This window comes from Notolepis coatsorum (genome assembly GCF_963971535.1).
Source record: "Notolepis coatsorum genome assembly, chromosome: 15".
NCBI classification, from domain to species: Eukaryota; Metazoa; Chordata; class Actinopteri; order Aulopiformes; family Paralepididae; genus Notolepis; species Notolepis coatsorum.
The window spans coordinates 93,484,586-93,505,381 of record NC_140179.1 but is presented as its reverse complement, the minus strand read 5'-3'; the positions used below and the strand labels follow the sequence as shown (position 1 = coordinate 93,505,381).

Sequence of the window (20,796 nt, the reverse complement as noted above, 5' to 3'; positions counted from 1 at the left end):
TGTGTGTGTAGGAGGAAGAGTCAGCAGGCAGAGAGAGAGTATGAGAAGGTGAAACATCAGCTGGAGAACCTGGAGGAGAGCGTCAGAGATCGCTGCAAGAAGGAGTTCACTGGTACATATAGTATTTATTTTACTTTTACATTCTGTATTGAATCCGCAGATCAGAGCACATTGGATTCAAATAACATGGAGAATAACACAACATGTTGTCTGAACAACTATGGATACAAAAAGCATCTTCTCTGTCACACAGTCTGGCTACCTGTTACAGCAGAGATAGAACTAAATCACACTGTCTGGCTACCTATTACAGCAGAGATAGAACTAAATCACACTGTCTGGCTACCTGTTACAGCAGAGATAGAACTAAATCACACTGTCTGGCTACCTGTTACAGCAGAGATAGAACTAAATCACACTGTCTGGCTACCTGTTACAGCAGAGATAGAACTAAATCACACTGTCTGGCTACCTATTACAACAGAGATGGGACTCAATCACACTGTCTGGCTACCTGTTACAACAGAGATATAACTAAATCATACTGTCTGGCTACCTATTACAACAGAGATAGAACTAAATCACACTGTCTGACTACCTGTTACAGCAGAGATGGGACTCAATCACACTGTCTGGCTACCTGTTACAGCAGAGATGGAACTAAATCACACTGTCTGGCTACCTATTACAACAGAGATAGAACTAAATCACACTGTCTGACTACCTGTTACAGCAGAGATAGAACTAAATCACACTGTCTGGCTACCTATTACAGCAGAGATGGAACTAAATCACACTGTCTGGCTACCTATTACAACAGAGATGGGACTAAATCACACTGTCTGGCTACCTATTACAACAGAGATGGGACTAAATCACACTGTCTGGCTACCTATTACAGCAGAGATGGGACTCAATCACACTGTCTGACTACCTATTACAGCAGAGATGGGACTAAATCACACTGTCTGGCTACCTTTTACAGCAGAGATGGAACTAAATCACACTGTCTGGCTACCTTTTACAGCAGAGATGGAACTAAATCACACAGTCTGGCTACCTATTACAGCAGATATATAACTAAATCACACAGTCTGGCTACCTATTACAGCAGATATATAACTAAATCACACTGTCTGGCTACCTATTACAGCAGAGATAGGACTAAATCACACTGTCTGGCTACCTGTTACAGCAGAGATAGGACTAAATCACACTGTCTGGCGACCTATTACAGCAGAGATAGAACTAAATCACACTGTCTGGCTACCTATTACAACAGAGATAGAACTAAATCACACTGTCTGGCTACCTATTACAGCAGAGATAGAACTAAATCACACTGTCTGGCTACCTATTACAGCAGAGATAGAACTAAATCACACTGTCTGGCTACCTGTTACAGCAGAGATAGAACTAAATCACACTGTCTGGCTACCTATTACAGCAGAGATGGGACTCAATCACACTGTCTGGCTACCTATTACAGCAGAGATGGGACTAAATCACACTGTCTGGCTACCTGTTACAGCAGAGATAGAACTAAATCACACTGTCTGGCTACCTGTTACAGCAGAGATGGGACTCAATCACACTGTCTGGCTACCTATTACAGCAGAGATAGAACTAAATCACACTGTCTGGCTACCTGTTACAGCAGAGATGGGACTAAATCACACTGTCTGGCTACCTATTACAACAGAGATGGGACTCAATCACACTGTCTGGCTACCTATTACAGCAGAGATAGAACTAAATCACACTGTCTGGCTACCTATTACAGCAGAGATGGGACTAAATCACACCGTCTGGCTACCTATTACAGCAGAGATAGGACTAAATCACACTGTCTGGCTACCTGTTACAGCAGAGATAGGACTAAATCACACTGTCTGGCTACCTATTACAGCAGAGATAGGACTAAATCACACTGTCTGGCTACCTGTTACAACAGAGATAGGACTAAATCACACTGTCTGGCTACCTATTACAGCAGAGATAGGACTAAATCACACTGTCTGGCTACCTATTACAGAAGAGATAGAACTAAACCACACTGTCTGGCTACCTATTACAGCAGAGATAGGACTAAATCACACTGTCTGGCTACCTGTTACAGCAGAGATGGGACTAAATCACACTGTCTGGCTACCTATTACAGCAGAGATGGGACTAAATCACACTGTCTGGCTACCTATTACAACAGATATAGAACTAAATCACACTGTCTGGCTACCTATTACAGCAGAGATGGAACTAAATCACACACCTATTACAGCAGAGATAGGACTAAATCACACTGTCTGGCTACCTATTACAACAGAGATGGGACTCAATCACACTGTCTGGCTACCTATTACAGCAGAGATAGGACTAAATCACACTGTCTGGCTACCTTTTACAGCAGAGATAGGACTAAATCACACTGTCTGACTACCTATTACAGCAGAGATTGGACTAAATCACACTGTCTGGCTACCTGTTACAGCAGAGATAGAACTAAATCACACTGTCACAATGTCCTATCGCTCCCTCCATCCCTCTCTTGTTTTGAGGAAATGAGGTGATTGGTTAAATTGAATAATGTCATATCATATTACAGGATGGATTACAACCTAAACCTCTCTCTCTCTTGTCCCTTCTCTTTCTGTCTCTCTCTCTTCCCTTCTCTTTCTGTCTCTCTCTCTCTCTCTCTCTCTCTCTCTCTCTCTCTCTCTCTCTCTCTCTCTCTCTCTCTCTCTCTCTCTCTCTCTCTCTCTCTCTCTTCCCTTCTCTTTCTGTCTCTCTCTCTCTCTCTCTCTCTCTCTCTCTCTCTCCTCTCTCTCTCTCTCTCTCTCTCTCTCTCTCTCTCTCTCTTCCCTTCTCTCTCTCTCTCTCTTCCCTTCTCTTTCTCTCTCTCTCTCTCGTCCCTTCTCGTTCTCTCAGACCTGATGATAGAGATGGAGGATCACACCAACGACCTGAGCGAAGCGCGGATCCCCTTCCTGGACTATAAAACCTACACGGACCGGAACTTCTTCCTTCCCTCCAAAGACGGAGCGAACGACATCATGATCACCGGCAAGGTCCAGATCCCAGAGGCCCGCAAGGCCATCGTGGCTCAGGCCCTGAACCAGTTCTCCAACCTGCTCAACAGCAAGACCTTCCTCATCAATGTAGGTTTCCCTCTGGAGTCTGGTAACGCCACGCTTGGTGGTCACTCTCAAGTTCAGTTTCCTGGTGAAAATAATAATAATAATAATAATAATAATAATAATAATAATAATAATAATAATAATAATAATAATAATAATAATAATAATAATAATAATAATAATAATAATAATAGATTCAATTTGTACCGCACTTTATATTCGCGAGAATCTCAGAGTGCTACAGGAGATATAGACAAAAAGTTAAATGAATAAAACAATTAAAATGAATAAAAACAATTAAAAAGACTACGTGAAATGGAAGAACATAAGAGTAAAATAAAATAATAATAAAATGAATAGAAGTAAAAAGAAAAGTAAAAGAAAAATTCAGGCAAAAGCCTTGTTAAAAAGAAATGTTTTTAGGCCCCTTTTAAAAGCCTCGACGGATTGTGGTGCTCTCAGGTGGATGGGGAGAGCATTCCAAAATGGGTCGTCAATTAAGTCAATTTTACTTGGCAATGGTGATGTGTCTCGTCTCTCTCATCCCGTAATGAATTCCTGGCACTGTAATTATATGAACTAATTTACCGCCTCAGGGTTCCGGAATGTTGAGCCCCCAGCCGGCCAACCTTCTAAATCAGTTAACTTTGAAAAACGTTGTCACTTTTCCTATAGATCCTACATTTCGAAGGTTTTCAGACTTATTGTTGACCAGATAGAGAGGATTGAAGTGTATTGCCAACATTTAAATCATAATTCTTTACATGGTATTTTCGTCGAAACAAACTATTGGTATTGGCCGTTTAAGCTAAAAGATGTCCTGCCATTTTATTAGCCACCTTTTTAGGGCTCTAGTGGGCTCATTAAGATGGTGCCAAGATACTGGTACCATATGAAACCATAGGGATCTTGAGGAATCCAAAGGTACCAGCCATGTCATGCGAGCTTACTGGCGACGGTGTGCACACAGGCGCAGTACATTGAAGTTTTATGCACAAGAGGCTTGCTTACAGTGGAGAGAGCTTTTGGCTAGTACAGAGAAACAGTGAAGTCAGCTTTTTGTCACACTTTAATGTAATCATAGCGCTAGGAATTAGTTCCGGTATGAGAGACAGGACACCATACATTAAAATTTTTACATTTAATAATTTGGCCATTTAGCTGCCGCTTTTATCCAAAGTGACTTACAAATCGTGAACAAGTCAAGGGGGGCGGCTGGGTGGTGCAGCGGTCTAAGCGCTCGTCACCAACGCGTGAGACACCGGTATCGAATCCGGCTGTCAGCGTTGCCTCCGGCTTGGGCCGGCCGTCATACTGACTCAATTGGCAGAGTCAGCGGGAGGGGAGTCGATGGGTGGTAATCTGGTTGTCGTAAACAGCGACTCCCACAGGTCGGTCAGGGCGCCTGCACAGCAAGGACAGGAGATGTCGAGGGTAGTGTGAGCCTCCCACACGTTACACCTCGCCAATGAGAGTCCGCGCTGGCAGGTGAAAAGAAGTGGCTGGCTGACTCCGCATGTATCGGAGGGGACATGCGATAGATTCTTCAACCCTCCCTACGACCGACCAGTGGGGGGCACATGCGAGCAACGATCAAGATGGGAGGGGGGAATTGGCACGACTAAATTGGGATGGGAGAAGAAGAAGGAGAAAAAGTGGATACAAAAAATGTAAGATTGTGAACAAGTCACCAGGAGGGACATATCACATAAGGGTAAGTGATATTGTTTGTCAAATAGTGTTGAACTTAAATGTTACACTCTGAGTGCATAGTAGTATAGACATAGTAACATGATAGGTCGTCGTTTAAGGATAGTAACACAGTACATAGTGGTAAGGTACATAATGGTCAAAGTCAGTAAGAAGTTTATTTTTTTAATATTTCAGATATTGATTGAAGAGGTGTGTTGGCTGAAAAATTTGCCACATTTGATGAGCTGTCCTGCCTGTAGTGGGAAGTTCATTCCACCATTGTGGAGTGAGGACGGAGACGCCTCCACTATCACCACGAGTCAAGTTGAATTCATTGACGACCGTTTTCCTTCTCGATGCGCCATGTTCAGACCCAACAGAGAGTTGACGTGTCGGGCTATGTGTGATGATGTCATTACTTTACTGTGACACCCCCTGTGTTTGTTGCTCTCCAGTTCATCCGTACGTTAGAGAGCCGGCCAGACTTCAACGCCAGGTCTCGAGGATACTTCGCTTCCCTGCTGACGGTGGCCCTCCACGGTAAACTGGAGTACTACACGGACATCATGAGGACGCTGCTGCTGGAGCTGATGGACGAACACGTCCAGAACAAAAACCCCAAACTCATGCTGCGGAGGTGAGAGTGCTAACATTACAGTCAAACTCATGCTGCGGAGGTGAGAGTGCTAACATTACAGTCAAACTCATGCTGCGGAGGTGAGAGTGCTAACATTACAGTCAAACTCATGCTGCGGAGGTGAGAGTGCTAACATTACAGTCAAACTCATGCTGCGGAGGTGAGAGTGCTAACATTACAGTCAAACTCATGCTGCGGAGGTGAGAGTGCTAACATTACACTCATGCTGCGGAGGTGAGAGTGCTAACATTACAGTCAAACTCATGCTGCGGAGGTGAGAGTGCTAACATTACAGTCAAACTCATGCTGCGGAGGTGAGAGTGCTAACATTACAGTCATGCTGCGGAGGTGAGAGTGCTAACATTACAGTCATGCTGCGGAGGTGAGAGTGCTAACATTACAGTCAAACTCATGCTGCGGAGGTGAGAGTGCTAACATTACAGTCAAACTCATGCTGCGGAGGTGAGAGTGCTAACATTACAGTCATGCTGCGGAGGTGAGAGTGCTAACATTACAGTCATGCTGCGGAGGTGAGAGTGCTAACATTACAGTCAAACTCATGCTGCGGAGGTGAGAGTGCTAACATTACAGTCAAACTCATGCTGCGGAGGTGAGAGTGCTAACATTACAGTCAAACTCATGCTGCGGAGGTGAGAGTGCTAACATTACAGTCATGCTGCGGAGGTGAGAGTGCTAACATTACAGTCAAACATAAAAGCTAGTTAAAGCTAGGAGGTGCCACATATTGGCCTTTCATTTTCTCATGCACACAATGTATTTCATTTTATGTGTATTATATGTATTTCTATACCCCTCGCCAATTTTGAATCTAGTGGTATGTACAGTCAATTCAAATATTTTTTTTTATTAAACCCTCTAAAGCAGAGTTCCGCGCCCACACAACACTAGATATGTTTTGCAAAACATTGAATAGCTTTGGAACCATTTGTGATAAAGATTCGCTTTATTTATTTATTTATTTATAATTGTATCTGAATCGGGAGATTCCCTTCTCTCAGAACCAATGGAAAATGACTATTGATTCTCTGTACTCCAGTGCTCTCTGCAGATTGAGCCATCAGACAGACATGTGCTGCTTGCACATAACGGAGGATAGAGAGAGGTGCTTGTAGTTGTACCTGGTTTTATATTCAAATAAAATGGCAAAAAGACAGAAGTATAATGTTCAACAAGCATTGGAACTTGTTGAGGATGATCCAGATAATATAAATGAAAAGGACTCTGAGCCGCCAGAATTCTGCGACAGTGATGACGACAATCATAGTGAAGGATTTGATGTGTTTGAAGCTATGGTTTGAAGTGGTCTGACAAATGTATAATTTATTGTGCAGCTTGACTGAAAATCACCTGTTGATGATTAATGCGTGTAACTATGCTATTTGGATAAGATACAGAGAGGGGATAGGAGGCAGAGCCCGCAACAGAAAAGGAGGAGAGCTATATGATGGAGGGGTGTGTGTGCGTGCGTGCGTGCGTGTGTTGCGTGCGTGAGGAGGGAGGGTAAATTGCAGGGAGATATTGGTCCAAATATGAAGGCAACACCAAAATGTATGTATTTTCATGTATTGTCTGCAAAAAAAACTCGCTGAGGAAAATGTGTATTTGCACCAAATTTCTAATTTCAATACACCTAAATAGAACTTGTTTTAATGTAAAATATGCTTACTAGGGATGCTCGATATTAGCTTTTTTACCTATACCGATATTGTCCAACTCTTAATTTCCGATACCGATATCACATTTTAATGCCGATATCGGCCGATAATATCGGTAGGCCCATAATATCGGACATCATTTATATAGAAATGTAAAAAAAAAATAAAAAATTAAACCGATACCGATATTTTCCGATATCACATTTTAATGCCGATATCGGTTGATAATATCGGTAGGCCGATAATATCGGACATCCCTAATGCTTACACAAAGGTAATGTATGATGGTGACTTTACACTGCACCAGAAATAAGGGGTCTACGTTTGAACTTTTTTTTTTTTTTACCCAGTCCCTATTTAAACATTGTCTGGCATAATGTTGACTAGTACAGGCCATCATTTCACTGATCATTTTAATATTGAGAAACTGTGCTGCATCCTCCTCTCTTTGTTTTACACTCCCTGTACTGCCAAGTGGGTGTGGTTTGGTGTATCAGGATACTTCAGATAGTGTCAGGTAAACAGTGAATGACAAGAAGTAACAGTTAAACTCAACGGACTGTAAATTAGTCTGAACTTTCTGACGCTCATGGTATTGTTCTATGTGGCTAACCCCGCCCACCTGTTACTCCAAGGGGATGAAAACAAACACTTCGAATTATTTTGAAATATTTCCTGAGCCACATCTTCCCCTAATGTACTGTACATATAAAACATTCTCTTGTACGCCACTCAAACACTTACCTAGACGTTAAATACTTATATCCACAACCACTCATACACTCATATGCTAGGGCTCTGGAGGTTAGAGTGTATGAATGAATTGTGAGTCAAACAAGTAATACCTCAGCTCCCATATATACATAAAATATTCATATATTCACTACTGAAACAGTTGTGAACCCAGAACACACTCTCATATGCTGATGGTCGGAAGGTGTGATAGAATTATGCAAAGTGTTTTTTTTTGGCTTGATACTTTACATAAAATACATTTGTGGCCATTTGCATACCCCACACAGTACAAGCACACACAAACCCTTGCAAATAGACACATGCACGTACATGCACACTCACAACAACTTCTGTTTCTGCCTCCTGTGTGTGTGTGTGTGTGTGTGTGTGTGTGTGTGTGTGTGTGTGTGTGTGTGTGTGTGTGTGTGTGTGTGTGTGTGTGTGTGTGTGTGTGTGTGTGTGTGTGTGTGTGTGTGTGTGTGTGTGTGTGTGTGTGTGTGTGTGTGTGTAGGTCAGAGACGGTGGTGGAGAGGATGCTTTGCAATTGGATGTCCATCTGTCTCTACCAGTTCCTCAGAGTAAGACGACACTCTTCCTCCTCTTCTTCATCATCTACTTTTTATTATTGGTTCTTTATTGTGTATTGACAATGAATGAATGAATTGTATTTGTATAGAGCTTTTCCAAACAAAGTTACAAATGGTTTACAGACAGGGGCGGTCAGGTGGCGTAACGGAGATTGTGTTCGTCACCAACCCCGGAGCGGCTGGATTCGCCTGTTCGAATCCAGCTCACAGCTCCGGGGTTGTCACCAACTTGGCTGGCCGTTCACACTAATACAATTGGCTGTATTAGAGGGTGGGAGAAGCTGGCGGGGTGGGTCCGGGTTGTTGTAAACAGCGACTCCTACAGTTCGGTCGGGGCGCCTGCTAAGCACGGATAGGACCTGAGTGGGATAGTGTGATCCTTCCACACGCTACGCCCTCTCAGTGAGAATCCGCACTGCCAGGTGAAAAGAAGCGGTTGATTGGCTGGACGTGTGTCGGAGGAAGCACGTGGTAGCCTCCACTCTCCCAGACCGACTGTGGGGGCAACCAGGAAGGCAACCAGGAAGGCGATTGGGAATTGGCATAACGACTAACATTGGGATGGGAGAAAATCGGAGGAAAATGGAGGGGGGAAAAAGACCAAAAAAAAATTGTTTACAGACATGTTAAAAACAGCAAACATCAGCAAAGGCGAAAAAAATCAAATAGAAAATAAAACGAGGAAAAGAGACAAAAAACATTTCAAACAGTATTTGTAGTCAGATTGATAAAACAGTTTGAGCAATCAGAGCTGACCTAAACCCATAACCTTAGGAAAAACATTTAACATACACATGTGTTTTTAAAAGTGACTTAAAAGAGGACACTGACTCTGCTAGCCTAAGATCCAAGGGCAAGGCGTTCCAGACACAAAAGAGAAGGTTCTTTATCAGACAGTAGGAAGGCTGAGAGGGAGACACAGGAGAGAAGGCTCTTTATTGAGACAGTAGGAAGGCTGAGAGGGAGACACAGGAGAGAAGGCTCTTTATTGAGACAGTAGGAAGGCTGAGAGGGAGACACAGGAGAGAAGGCTCTTTATTGAGACAGTAGGAAGGCTGAGAGGGAGACACGGGAGAGAAGGCTCTTTATTGAGACAGTAGGAAGGCTGAGAGGGAGACACGGGAGAGAAGGCTCTTTATTGAGACAGTAGGAAGGCTGAGAGGGAGACACAGGAGAGAAGGCTCTTTATTGAGACAGTAGGAAGGCTGAGAGGGAGACACGGGAGAGAAGGCTCTTTATTGAGACAGTAGGAAGGCTGAGAGGGAGACACAGGAGAGAAGGCTCTTTATTGAGACAGTAGGAAGGCTGAGAGGGAGACACGGGAGAGAAGGCTCTTTATTGAGACAGTAGGAAGGCTGAGAGGGAGACACGGGAGAGAAGGCTCTTTATTGAGACCGTAGGAAGGCTGAGAGGGAGACACGGGAGAGAAGGCTCTTTATTGAGACAGTAGGAAGGCTGAGAGGGAGACACAGGAGAGAAGGCTCTTTATTGAGACAGTAGGAAGGCTGAGAGGGAGACACGGGAGAGAAGGCTCTTTATTGAGACAGTAGGAAGGCTGAGAGGGAGACACGGGAGAGAAGGCTCTTTATTGAGACAGTAGGAAGGCTGACAGGGAGACACAGGAGAGAAGGCTCTTTATTGAGACAGTAGGAAGGCTGAGAGGGAGACACGGGAGAGAAGGCTCTTTATTGAGACAGTAGGAAGGCTGAGAGGGAGACACAGGAGAGAAGGCTCTTTATTGAGACAGTAGGAAGGCTGAGAGGGAGACACGGGAGAGAAGGCTCTTTATTGAGACAGTAGGAAGGCTGAGAGGGAGACACGGGAGAGAAGGCTCTTTATTGAGACAGTAGGAAGGCTGAGAGGGAGACACGGGAGAGAAGGCTCTTTATTGAGACAGTAGGAAGGCTGAGAGGGAGACACGGGAGAGAAGGCGCTTTATTGAGACAGTAGGAAGGCTGAGAGGGAGACACAGGAGAGAAGGCTCTTTATTGAGACAGTAGGAAGGCTGAGAGGGAGACACGGGAGAGAAGGCTCTTTATTGAGACAGTAGGAAGGCTGAGAGGGAGACACGGGAGAGAAGGCTCTTTATTGAGACCGTAGGAAGGCTGAGAGGGAGACACGGGAGAGAAGGCTCTTTATTGAGACAGTAGGAAGGCTGAGAGGGAGACACAGGAGAGAAGGCTCTTTATTGAGACAGTAGGAAGGCTGAGAGGGAGACACAGGAGAGAAGGCTCTTTATTGAGACAGTAGGAAGGCTGAGAGGGAGACACGGGAGAGAAGGCTCTTTATTGAGACAGTAGGAAGGCTGAGAGGGAGACACGGGAGAGAAGGCTCTTTATTGAGACAGTAGGAAGGCTGAGAGGGAGACACAGGAGAGAAGGCTCTTTATTGAGACAGTAGGAAGGCTGAGAGGGAGACACGGGAGAGAAGGCTCTTTATTGAGACAGTAGGAAGGCTGAGAGGGAGACACGGGAGAGAAGGCTCTTTATTGAGACAGTAGGAAGGCTGAGAGGGAGACACGGGAGAGAAGGCTCTTTATTGAGACAGTAGGAAGGCTGAGAGGGAGACACGGGAGAGAAGGCTCTTTATTGAGACAGTAGGAAGGCTGAGAGGGAGACACGGGAGAGAAGGCTCTTTATTGAGACAGTAGGAAGGCTGAGAGGGAGACACGAGAGAGAAGGCGCTTTATTGAGACAGTAGGAAGGCTGAGAGGGAGACACAGGAGAGAAGGCTCTTTATTGAGACAGTAGGAAGGCTGAGAGGGAGACACAGGAGAGAAGGCTCTTTATTGAGACAGTAGGAAGGCTGAGAGGGAGACACAGGAGAGAAGGCTCTTTATTGAGACGGTAGGAAGGCTGAGAGGGAGACACAGGAGAGAAGGCTCTTTATTGAGACAGTAGGAAGGCTGAGAGGGAGACACAGGAGAGAAGGCTCTTTATTGAGACAGTAGGAAGGCTGAGAGGGAGACACAGGAGAGAAGGCTCTTTATTGAGACGGTAGGAAGGCTGAGAGGGAGACACAGGAGAGAAGGCTCTTTATTGAGACAGTAGGAAGGCTGAGAGGGAGACACAGGAGAGAAGGCTCTTTATTGAGACAGTAGGAAGGCTGAGAGGGAGACACAGGAGAGAAGGCTCTTTATTGAGACAGTAGGAAGGCTGAGAGGGAGACACAGGAGAGAAGGCTCTTTATTGAGACAGTAGGAAGGCTGAGAGGGAGACACAGGAGAGAAGGCTCTTTATTGAGACAGTAGGAAGGCTGAGAGGGAGACACAGGAGAGAAGGCTCTTTATTGAGACAGTAGGAAGGCTGAGAGGGAGACACAGGAGAGAAGGCTCTTTATTGAGACAGTAGGAAGGCTGAGAGGGAGACACAGGAGAGAAGGCTCTTTATTGAGACAGTAGGAAGGCTGAGAGGGAGACACAGGAGAGAAGGCTCTTTATTGAGACAGTAGGAAGGCTGAGAGGGAGACACAGGAGAGAAGGCTCTTTATTGAGACAGTAGGAAGGCTGAGAGGGAGACACGGGAGAGAAGGCTCTTTATTGAGACAGTAGGACGGCTGAGAGGGAGACACGGGAGAGAAGGCTCTTTATTGAGACAGTAGGAAGGCTGAGAGGGAGACACGGGAGAGAAGGCTCTTTATTGAGACAGTAGGAAGGCTGAGAGGGAGACATGGGAGAGAAGGCTCTTTATTGAGACAGTAGGAAGGCTGAGAGGGAGACACGGGAGAGAAGGCTCTTTATTGAGACAGTAGGAAGGCTGAGAGGGAGACACGGGAGAGAAGGCTCTTTATTGAGACAGTAGGAAGGCTGAGAGGGAGACACAGGAGAGAAGGCTCTTTATTGAGACAGTAGGAAGGCTGAGAGGGAGACACAGGAGAGAAGGCTCTTTATTGAGACAGTAGGAAGGCTGAGAGGGAGACACGGGAGAGAAGGCTCTTTATTGAGACAGTAGGAAGGCTGAGAGGGAGACACGGGAGAGAAGGCTCTTTATTGAGACAGTAGGAAGGCTGAGAGGGAGACACGGGAGAGAAGGCTCTTTATTGAGACAGTAGGAAGGCTGAGAGGGAGACACGGGAGAGAAGGCTCTTTATTGAGACAGTAGGAAGGCTGAGAGGGAGACATGGGAGAGAAGGCTCTTTATTGAGACAGTAGGAAGGCTGACAGGGAGACACGGGAGAGAAGGCTCTTTATTGAGACAGTAGGAAGGCTGAGAGGGAGACACGGGAGAGAAGGCTCTTTATTGAGACAGTAGGAAGGCTGAGAGGGAGACACAGGAGAGAAGGCTCTTTATTGAGACAGTAGGAAGGCTGAGAGTGAGACACAGGAGAGAAGGCTCTTTATTGAGACAGTAGGAAGGCTGAGAGGGAGACACAGGAGAGAAGGCTCTTTATTGAGACAGTAGGAAGGCTGAGAGGGAGACACAGGAGAGAAGGCTCTTTATTGAGACAGTAGGAAGGCTGAGAGGGAGACACAGGAGAGAAGGCTCTTTATTGAGACAGTAGGAAGGCTGAGAGGGAGACACAGGAGAGAAGGCTCTTTATTGAGACAGTAGGAAGGCTGAGAGTGAGACACAGGAGAGAAGGCTCTTTATTGAGACAGTAGGAAGGCTGAGAGGGAGACACGGGAGAGAAGGCTCTTTATTGAGACAGTAGGAAGGCTGAGAGGGAGACACGGGAGAGAAGGCTCTTTATTGAGACAGTAGGAAGGCTGAGAGGGAGACACAGGAGAGAAGGCTCTTTATTGAGACAGTAGGAAGGCTGAGAGTGAGACACAGGAGAGAAGGCTCATTATTGAGACAGTAGGAAGGCTGAGAGGGAGACACAGGAGAGAAGGCTCTTTATTGAGACAGTAGGAAGGCTGAGAGGGAGACACAGGAGAGAAGGCTCTTTATTGAGACAGTAGGAAGGCTGAGAGGGAGACACAGGAGAGAAGGCTCTTTATTGAGACAGTAGGAAGGCTGAGAGGGAGACACAGGAGAGAAGGCTCTTTATTGAGACAGTAGGAAGGCTGAGAGGGAGACACGGGAGAGAAGGCTCTTTATTGAGACAGTAGGACGGCTGAGAGGGAGACACGGGAGAGAAGGCTCTTTATTGAGACAGTAGGAAGGCTGAGAGGGAGACACGGGAGAGAAGGCTCTTTATTGAGACAGTAGGAAGGCTGAGAGGGAGACATGGGAGAGAAGGCTCTTTATTGAGACAGTAGGAAGGCTGAGAGGGAGACACGGGAGAGAAGGCTCTTTATTGAGACAGTAGGAAGGCTGAGAGGGAGACACGGGAGAGAAGGCTCTTTATTGAGACAGTAGGAAGGCTGAGAGGGAGACACAGGAGAGAAGGCTCTTTATTGAGACAGTAGGAAGGCTGAGAGGGAGACACAGGAGAGAAGGCTCTTTATTGAGACAGTAGGAAGGCTGAGAGGGAGACACGGGAGAGAAGGCTCTTTATTGAGACAGTAGGAAGGCTGAGAGGGAGACACGGGAGAGAAGGCTCTTTATTGAGACAGTAGGAAGGCTGAGAGGGAGACACGGGAGAGAAGGCTCTTTATTGAGACAGTAGGAAGGCTGAGAGGGAGACACGGGAGAGAAGGCTCTTTATTGAGACAGTAGGAAGGCTGAGAGGGAGACATGGGAGAGAAGGCTCTTTATTGAGACAGTAGGAAGGCTGACAGGGAGACACGGGAGAGAAGGCTCTTTATTGAGACAGTAGGAAGGCTGAGAGGGAGACACGGGAGAGAAGGCTCTTTATTGAGACAGTAGGAAGGCTGAGAGGGAGACACAGGAGAGAAGGCTCTTTATTGAGACAGTAGGAAGGCTGAGAGTGAGACACAGGAGAGAAGGCTCTTTATTGAGACAGTAGGAAGGCTGAGAGGGAGACACAGGAGAGAAGGCTCTTTATTGAGACAGTAGGAAGGCTGAGAGGGAGACACAGGAGAGAAGGCTCTTTATTGAGACAGTAGGAAGGCTGAGAGGGAGACACAGGAGAGAAGGCTCTTTATTGAGACAGTAGGAAGGCTGAGAGGGAGACACAGGAGAGAAGGCTCTTTATTGAGACAGTAGGAAGGCTGAGAGGGAGACACGGGAGAGAAGGCTCTTTATTGAGACAGTAGGAAGGCTGAGAGGGAGACACGGGAGAGAAGGCTCTTTATTGAGACAGTAGGAAGGCTGAGAGGGAGACACAGGAGAGAAGGCTCTTTATTGAGACAGTAGGAAGGCTGAGAGTGAGACACAGGAGAGAAGGCTCATTATTGAGACAGTAGGAAGGCTGAGAGGGAGACACAGGAGAGAAGGCTCTTTATTGAGACAGTAGGAAGGCTGAGAGGGAGACACAGGAGAGAAGGCTCTTTATTGAGACAGTAGGAAGGCTGAGAGGGAGACACAGGAGAGAAGGCTCTTTATTGAGACAGTAGGAAGGTTGAGAGGGAGACACAGGAGAGAAGGCTCTTTATTGAGACAGTAGGAAGGCTGAGAGGGAGACACGGGAGAGAAGGCTCTTTATTGAGACAGTAGGACGGCTGAGAGGGAGACACGGGAGAGAAGGCTCTTTATTGAGACAGTAGGAAGGCTGAGAGGGAGACACGGGAGAGAAGGCTCTTTATTGAGACAGTAGGAAGGCTGAGAAGGAGACATGGGAGAGAAGGCTCTTTATTGAGACAGTAGGAAGGCTGAGAGGGAGACACGGGAGAGAAGGCTCTTTATTGAGACAGTAGGAAGGCTGAGAGGGAGACACGGGAGAGAAGGCTCTTTATTGAGACAGTAGGAAGGCTGAGAGGGAGACACAGGAGAGAAGGCTCTTTATTGAGACAGTAGGAAGGCTGAGAGGGAGACACAGGAGAGAAGGCTCTTTATTGAGACAGTAGGAAGGCTGAGAGGGAGACACAGGAGAGAAGGCTCTTTATTGAGACAGTAGGAAGGCTGAGAGGGAGACACGGGAGAGAAGGCTCTTTATTGAGACAGTAGGAAGGCTGAGAGGGAGACACGGGAGAGAAGGCTCTTTATTGAGACAGTAGGAAGGCTGAGAGGGAGACACGGGAGAGAAGGCTCTTTATTGAGACAGTAGGAAGGCTGAGAGGGAGACATGGGAGAGAAGGCTCTTTATTGAGACAGTATGAAGGCTGACAGGGAGACACGGGAGAGAAGGCTCTTTATTGAGACAGTAGGAAGGCTGAGAGGGAGACACGGGAGAGAAGGCTCTTTATTGAGACAGTAGGAAGGCTGAGAGGGAGACACAGGAGAGAAGGCTCTTTATTGAGACAGTAGGAAGGCTGAGAGTGAGACACAGGAGAGAAGGCTCTTTATTGAGACAGTAGGAAGGCTGAGAGGGAGACACGGGAGAGAAGGCTCTTTATTGAGACAGTAGGAAGGCTGAGAGGGAGACACAGGAGAGAAGGCTCTTTATTGAGACAGTAGGAAGGCTGAGAGGGAGACACAGGAGAGAAGGCTCTTTATTGAGACAGTAGGAAGGCTGAGAGGGAGACACAGGAGAGAAGGCTCTTTATTGAGACAGTAGGAAGGCTGAGAGGGAGACACAGGAGAGAAGGCTCTTTATTGAGACAGTAGGAAGGCTGAGAGGGAGACACAGGAGAGAAGGCTCTTTATTGAGACAGTAGGAAGGCTGAGAGTGAGACACAGGAGAGAAGGCTCTTTATTGAGACAGTAGGAAGGCTGAGAGGGAGACACGGGAGAGAAGGCTCTTTATTGAGACAGTAGGAAGGCTGAGAGGGAGACACAGGAGAGAAGGCTCTTTATTGAGACAGTAGGAAGGCTGAGAGGGAGACACGGGAGAGAAGGCTCTTTATTGAGACAGTAGGAAGGCTGAGAGTGAGACACAGGAGAGAAGGCTCTTTATTGAGACAGTAGGAAGGCTGAGAGGGAGACACGGGAGAGAAGGCTCTTTATTGAGACAGTAGGAAGGCTGAGAGGGAGACACAGGAGAGAAGGCTCTTTATTGAGACAGTAGGAAGGCTGAGAGGGAGACACAGGAGAGAAGGCTCTTTATTGAGACAGTAGGAAGGCTGAGAGGGAGACACAGGAGAGAAGGCTCTTTATTGAGACAGTAGGAAGGCTGAGAGGGAGACACAGGAGAGAAGGCTCTTTATTGAGACAGTAGGAAGGCTGAGAGGGAGACACAGGAGAGAAGGCTCTTTATTGAGACAGTAGGAAGGCTGAGAGGGAGACACGGGAGAGAAGGCTCTTTATTGAGACAGTAGGAAGGCTGAGAGGGAGACACAGGAGAGAAGGCTCTTTATTGAGACAGTAGGAAGGCTGAGAGTGAGACACAGGAGAGAAGGCTCTTTATTGAGACAGTAGGAAGGCTGAGAGGGAGACACAGGAGAGAAGGCTCTTTATTGAGACAGTAGGAAGGCTGAGAGGGAGACACAGGAGAGAAGGCTCTTTATTGAGACAGTAGGAAGGCTGAGAGTGAGACACAGGAGAGAAGGCTCTTTATTGAGACAGTAGGAAGGCTGAGAGGGAGACACGGGAGAGAAGGCTCTTTATTGAGACAGTAGGAAGGCTGAGAGGGAGACACAGGAGAGAAGGCTCTTTATTGAGACAGTAGGAAGGCTGAGAGGGAGACACAGGAGAGAAGGCTCTTTATTGAGACAGTAGGAAGGCTGAGAGTGAGACACAGGAGAGAAGGCTCTTTATTGAGACAGTAGGAAGGCTGAGAGGGAGACACGGGAGAGAAGGCTCTTTATTGAGACAGTAGGAAGGCTGAGAGGGAGACACAGGAGAGAAGGCTCTTTATTGAGACAGTAGGAAGGCTGAGAGTGAGACACAGGAGAGAAGGTTATTTATTGACATTTACACGGGCGCTATTGGTGAAAACAACAACGGTGGGGGCGAAGGGCAAGTCATTTAACCAGTGTCTGCATGCATACCCAGTAACACTGGTAACACCTACCACCAGCACTGGATCTACAAGTCAGACTAATGTGCCAAAATGTTCAGCACATTCAGCTTGTAAGAGAAGGTCTAATATTTACCTTGATTTCTATGGTAAAGGGGGGGAAAAAATCCACATTCGACCAAAACCTCTGCATCTGTGGGTGAATGGAGCCTGTGCTGCTCTAGTCCATTAAGGTGTGTGTGTGTGTGGGGGGGGGGTGTATATTGTCCGAAGTAATTATGTAACGTCTGTTAACCATCTTCTGGGACAAGAGCCTGTTTGTTTAGTGTGATAGATTTGATTAAGGATGATTAGACATCGCTCTCCACAGACATCGTGTGTGTGTGTGTGTGTGTGTGTGTGTGTGTGTGTGTGTGTGTGTGTGTGTGTGCGCGCGCGCGTTAAGTCATCCTGACTAATAGATCCTCTGACCATGCACATCCTTTTAATTTAGACCGTCTCACACGTTTGTGTGTATTTGCATCTATCCTTCTCTTTCTCTCCCTCGCTCATTCTCTCGCTTTTCACTCCATCTCCATCACCTGTGTGTGTGTGTCTATTTCAATCTTTTCTTCAATAGACCTGTCTCAAACCCTGCCCTCTTTTCTTGATCCTCCAATCACAACTGTCGCTTACCTCGGACAAACCAAGTTTGTCCGAGGTAAGCGACAGTTGTGATTGGAGGATCAAGAAAAGGGGCAGGGTTTGAGACGGGTCCATTAATCTCACTCTCTCTCCTCTGTCTCTGTGTGTGTGTCTCTCTCCAGGACTCTGCCGGCGAGCCCCTGTACAAGCTGTATCGAGCGCTGAAGCACCAGGTGGAGAAGGGGCCGGTGGACGCCAAGATGAAGAAGGCCAAGTACACACTGAACGACACGGGGCTGCTCGGGGACGACGTGGAATACTGCACACTGGTCAGTACTAAAAAAAAAAAAAAAAAAAAAAAAAAACTTTATTTACCCAGGCAAGCAAGTAAGAACCAATTCTTATTTTATTTATTGTCAAAAGTATGCATTTTGGTTTAATTCAACAACAAGAGATATGTAATGTTAATTTTTACTTTTTTAATTATCATATTTTGCACAGATAATGCTTACATTTAGAAAGCCTTTTGAATGCATCCAGTGAAATTATTAGTTACCTGAAATTATTCCGTTTTTTTGGGGGGAAACCCTGCATATATCGGTATCGGTTGATATCGGTATCGGTATCGAAATTAAGAGTTGGACAATATCGGAATATCGGTATCGGTAAAAAAGCCAATATCGAGCATCCCTAGTCAGTACATACTTAACGACTACTTTTTACGGCAGTCTGGGTGGTGTAGATGTAGAGGTCTAAGACCTCGCCTACTACCACTGCAGAGACCCGGGGTTCAAATCTCCCGGTGTCAGCGGTTGGCTTGGTCAGTCTTCTTCCCTACGACGAACAATTGGCGCGATGTTCGTGGGTGGGAAGCCGGTGAGGGTATCATGAGTCCTGGTCGTTGCAATAGTGACTCCTGCTGGTCGGTCAGGGCACCTGTTCAGCGGGGAGGGGATCTGGGGGGATGATGGCGCGAACCAGGGCCGTTTCTATGCATAGGCGAGCTAGGCGATTTATTTTTTTATCCCTTATTTTGGAGATCGAGGTCATACTGTTAACACTTTCCCCGCCACGTGTTTCAAGTTCATGCGAATTCTGCCAATCCACGGCGTACGACGTTATTGAGATCATATTTCATATTTTCGCCATGGTATTCATATTTCCCTCACGCAGCCTGGTCTGATGCTGTGTGAGCCGGCACAACTCTGCAACGCTTCAATACTGCCCCCTGGTGGATGATCGGCGAGTTGCCAAACCGGAAATGGCCGGTTGGATATCGGTGCGTCTCCTAAATCCGTCCGGCCACTCGCATATCGTCGCGGGACTCTAGCCACACACCGTGGATATGGATCGCTGCCATAACTCAATAATCGACATGATTTGGGCGTGTATTAGTATTATACAAACTGGAAATTGATCTACTCGATCCCCATCAAATAACTGGGATCTTTTTGCTCCAGTCTCATCGCCAAACGGTAAGAGGAGGCTGATGTCATTTTCAGCGTGAGTGTTTATTATTATCCATACAAACTGCTCTGATCTATATATCACCCATACTACATAAAGCATTTAACGACTATCACGGAATTATAAACGACCCCCCCCCCCCCCCCCCCCCTGTTCACCCGCGCATGATCAGTCATAACGTTTAGGACCATGTACAGTTGAAATTTTTAATATAGCGTGGATCGGTAACAAACGGCATTTGATAATCTATATATGCATGTATGCCTATATCTCACGTTCTAGGAATTACTGCAGAAAACGATAAAAACATATTTATATTCTAGACGGTATTTTCGTATGAATGTGTGAATGAAAAAGTAAAACGTTCCTACATCCTGAACGATAGATAATCGATGTTGAATGGGCCATAGTAATGTCAATTTAGCAATACAATTTAAAAAGTTATAGCCCTGCAAAGAAGGTGAACATCTCCATAGACTTACAGTGCTGGCAGAGAATGGTATAAGATGATCAAACTCCATGGCAGTTAATGTGTTAAGGAAGTGGTGAATGATCACAAATGTTGTCTGTCTGGTTGAATATGGCTCCTAATAGACACAATAGATGCCTGTTAACACATTCCCTGCCACGCTTATATCCATCAATGTTTGATCACTGCCACCAGTCTAAGCCTATGGAGATGTTTACCTTCTTTGCAGGGCTAAAAAAATTAAATATGATCTCAATAACGTACGCCGTGATATGGCAGAATTAGCATGACCTTGAAACACGTTGTACGACGTTTTTGGCGCAGGATGTGTTAAGGTGTAAAAACATTAACAGGGAAAATATTGAAACACATTGCAATTAATTTGGCTCTGATCAATTCAAATTGACTGCACCTAACAGTACTTAACTTGTCGGGTTAAATTTGGAAGACTAATGCATAACTGACACACATTATTTTGTTAAAGTTAATTATATTGTTTATAGTTTTATCATTTAATGTACAGTTCAGTTTGTTTTAATAATTGAAATTTTAAATGTGTTATTTAACTCGATACATTCAGTTCTAATAAAAATCTTTTTTTTCTTAAAGATATTAGTGGTGGTGATGGTGTGTTTATGTTTAGTAGTAACATTGTAACTGCAGCATGATGGAAATAGGGTTTGTTGTGGGGGGGGGGGGGGGGGGGGGGTGCTCAGTGGGTTTCTGGCCTAGGCCCCAAAATGGTCAGAAACGGCCCTGGTGTGAACCTTCGCACACGTTACGCTCTCCTGGTGAAGCTCCTAGCTGAAGCGACTGGCAACTCAATGTATCGGAGGAGGCATGTGGTAGTCTACACCCTCCCCAGACCGACAGAGGAGACATGTGGTAGTCTACACCCTCCCCAGACCGACAGAGGAGACATGTGGTAGTCTAC

General features: G+C 46.0%; 1 protein-coding gene across 1 annotated transcript in view; it reads left to right on the top strand.

Moving 5' to 3' along the window:
* Positions 1 to 20,796, top strand: part of LOC311242143 (plexin-B2-like) — a 339,450-nt gene that overhangs the window by 280,202 nt on the left and 38,452 nt on the right. The window contains 5 exon segments of the mRNA XM_084331096.1: positions 12 to 112; positions 2,926 to 3,155; positions 5,282 to 5,463; positions 8,386 to 8,452; positions 18,109 to 18,255. Of these exon segments, the coding sequence (XP_084187222.1) occupies positions 12 to 112; positions 2,926 to 3,155; positions 5,282 to 5,463; positions 8,386 to 8,452; positions 18,109 to 18,255 (727 nt within the window).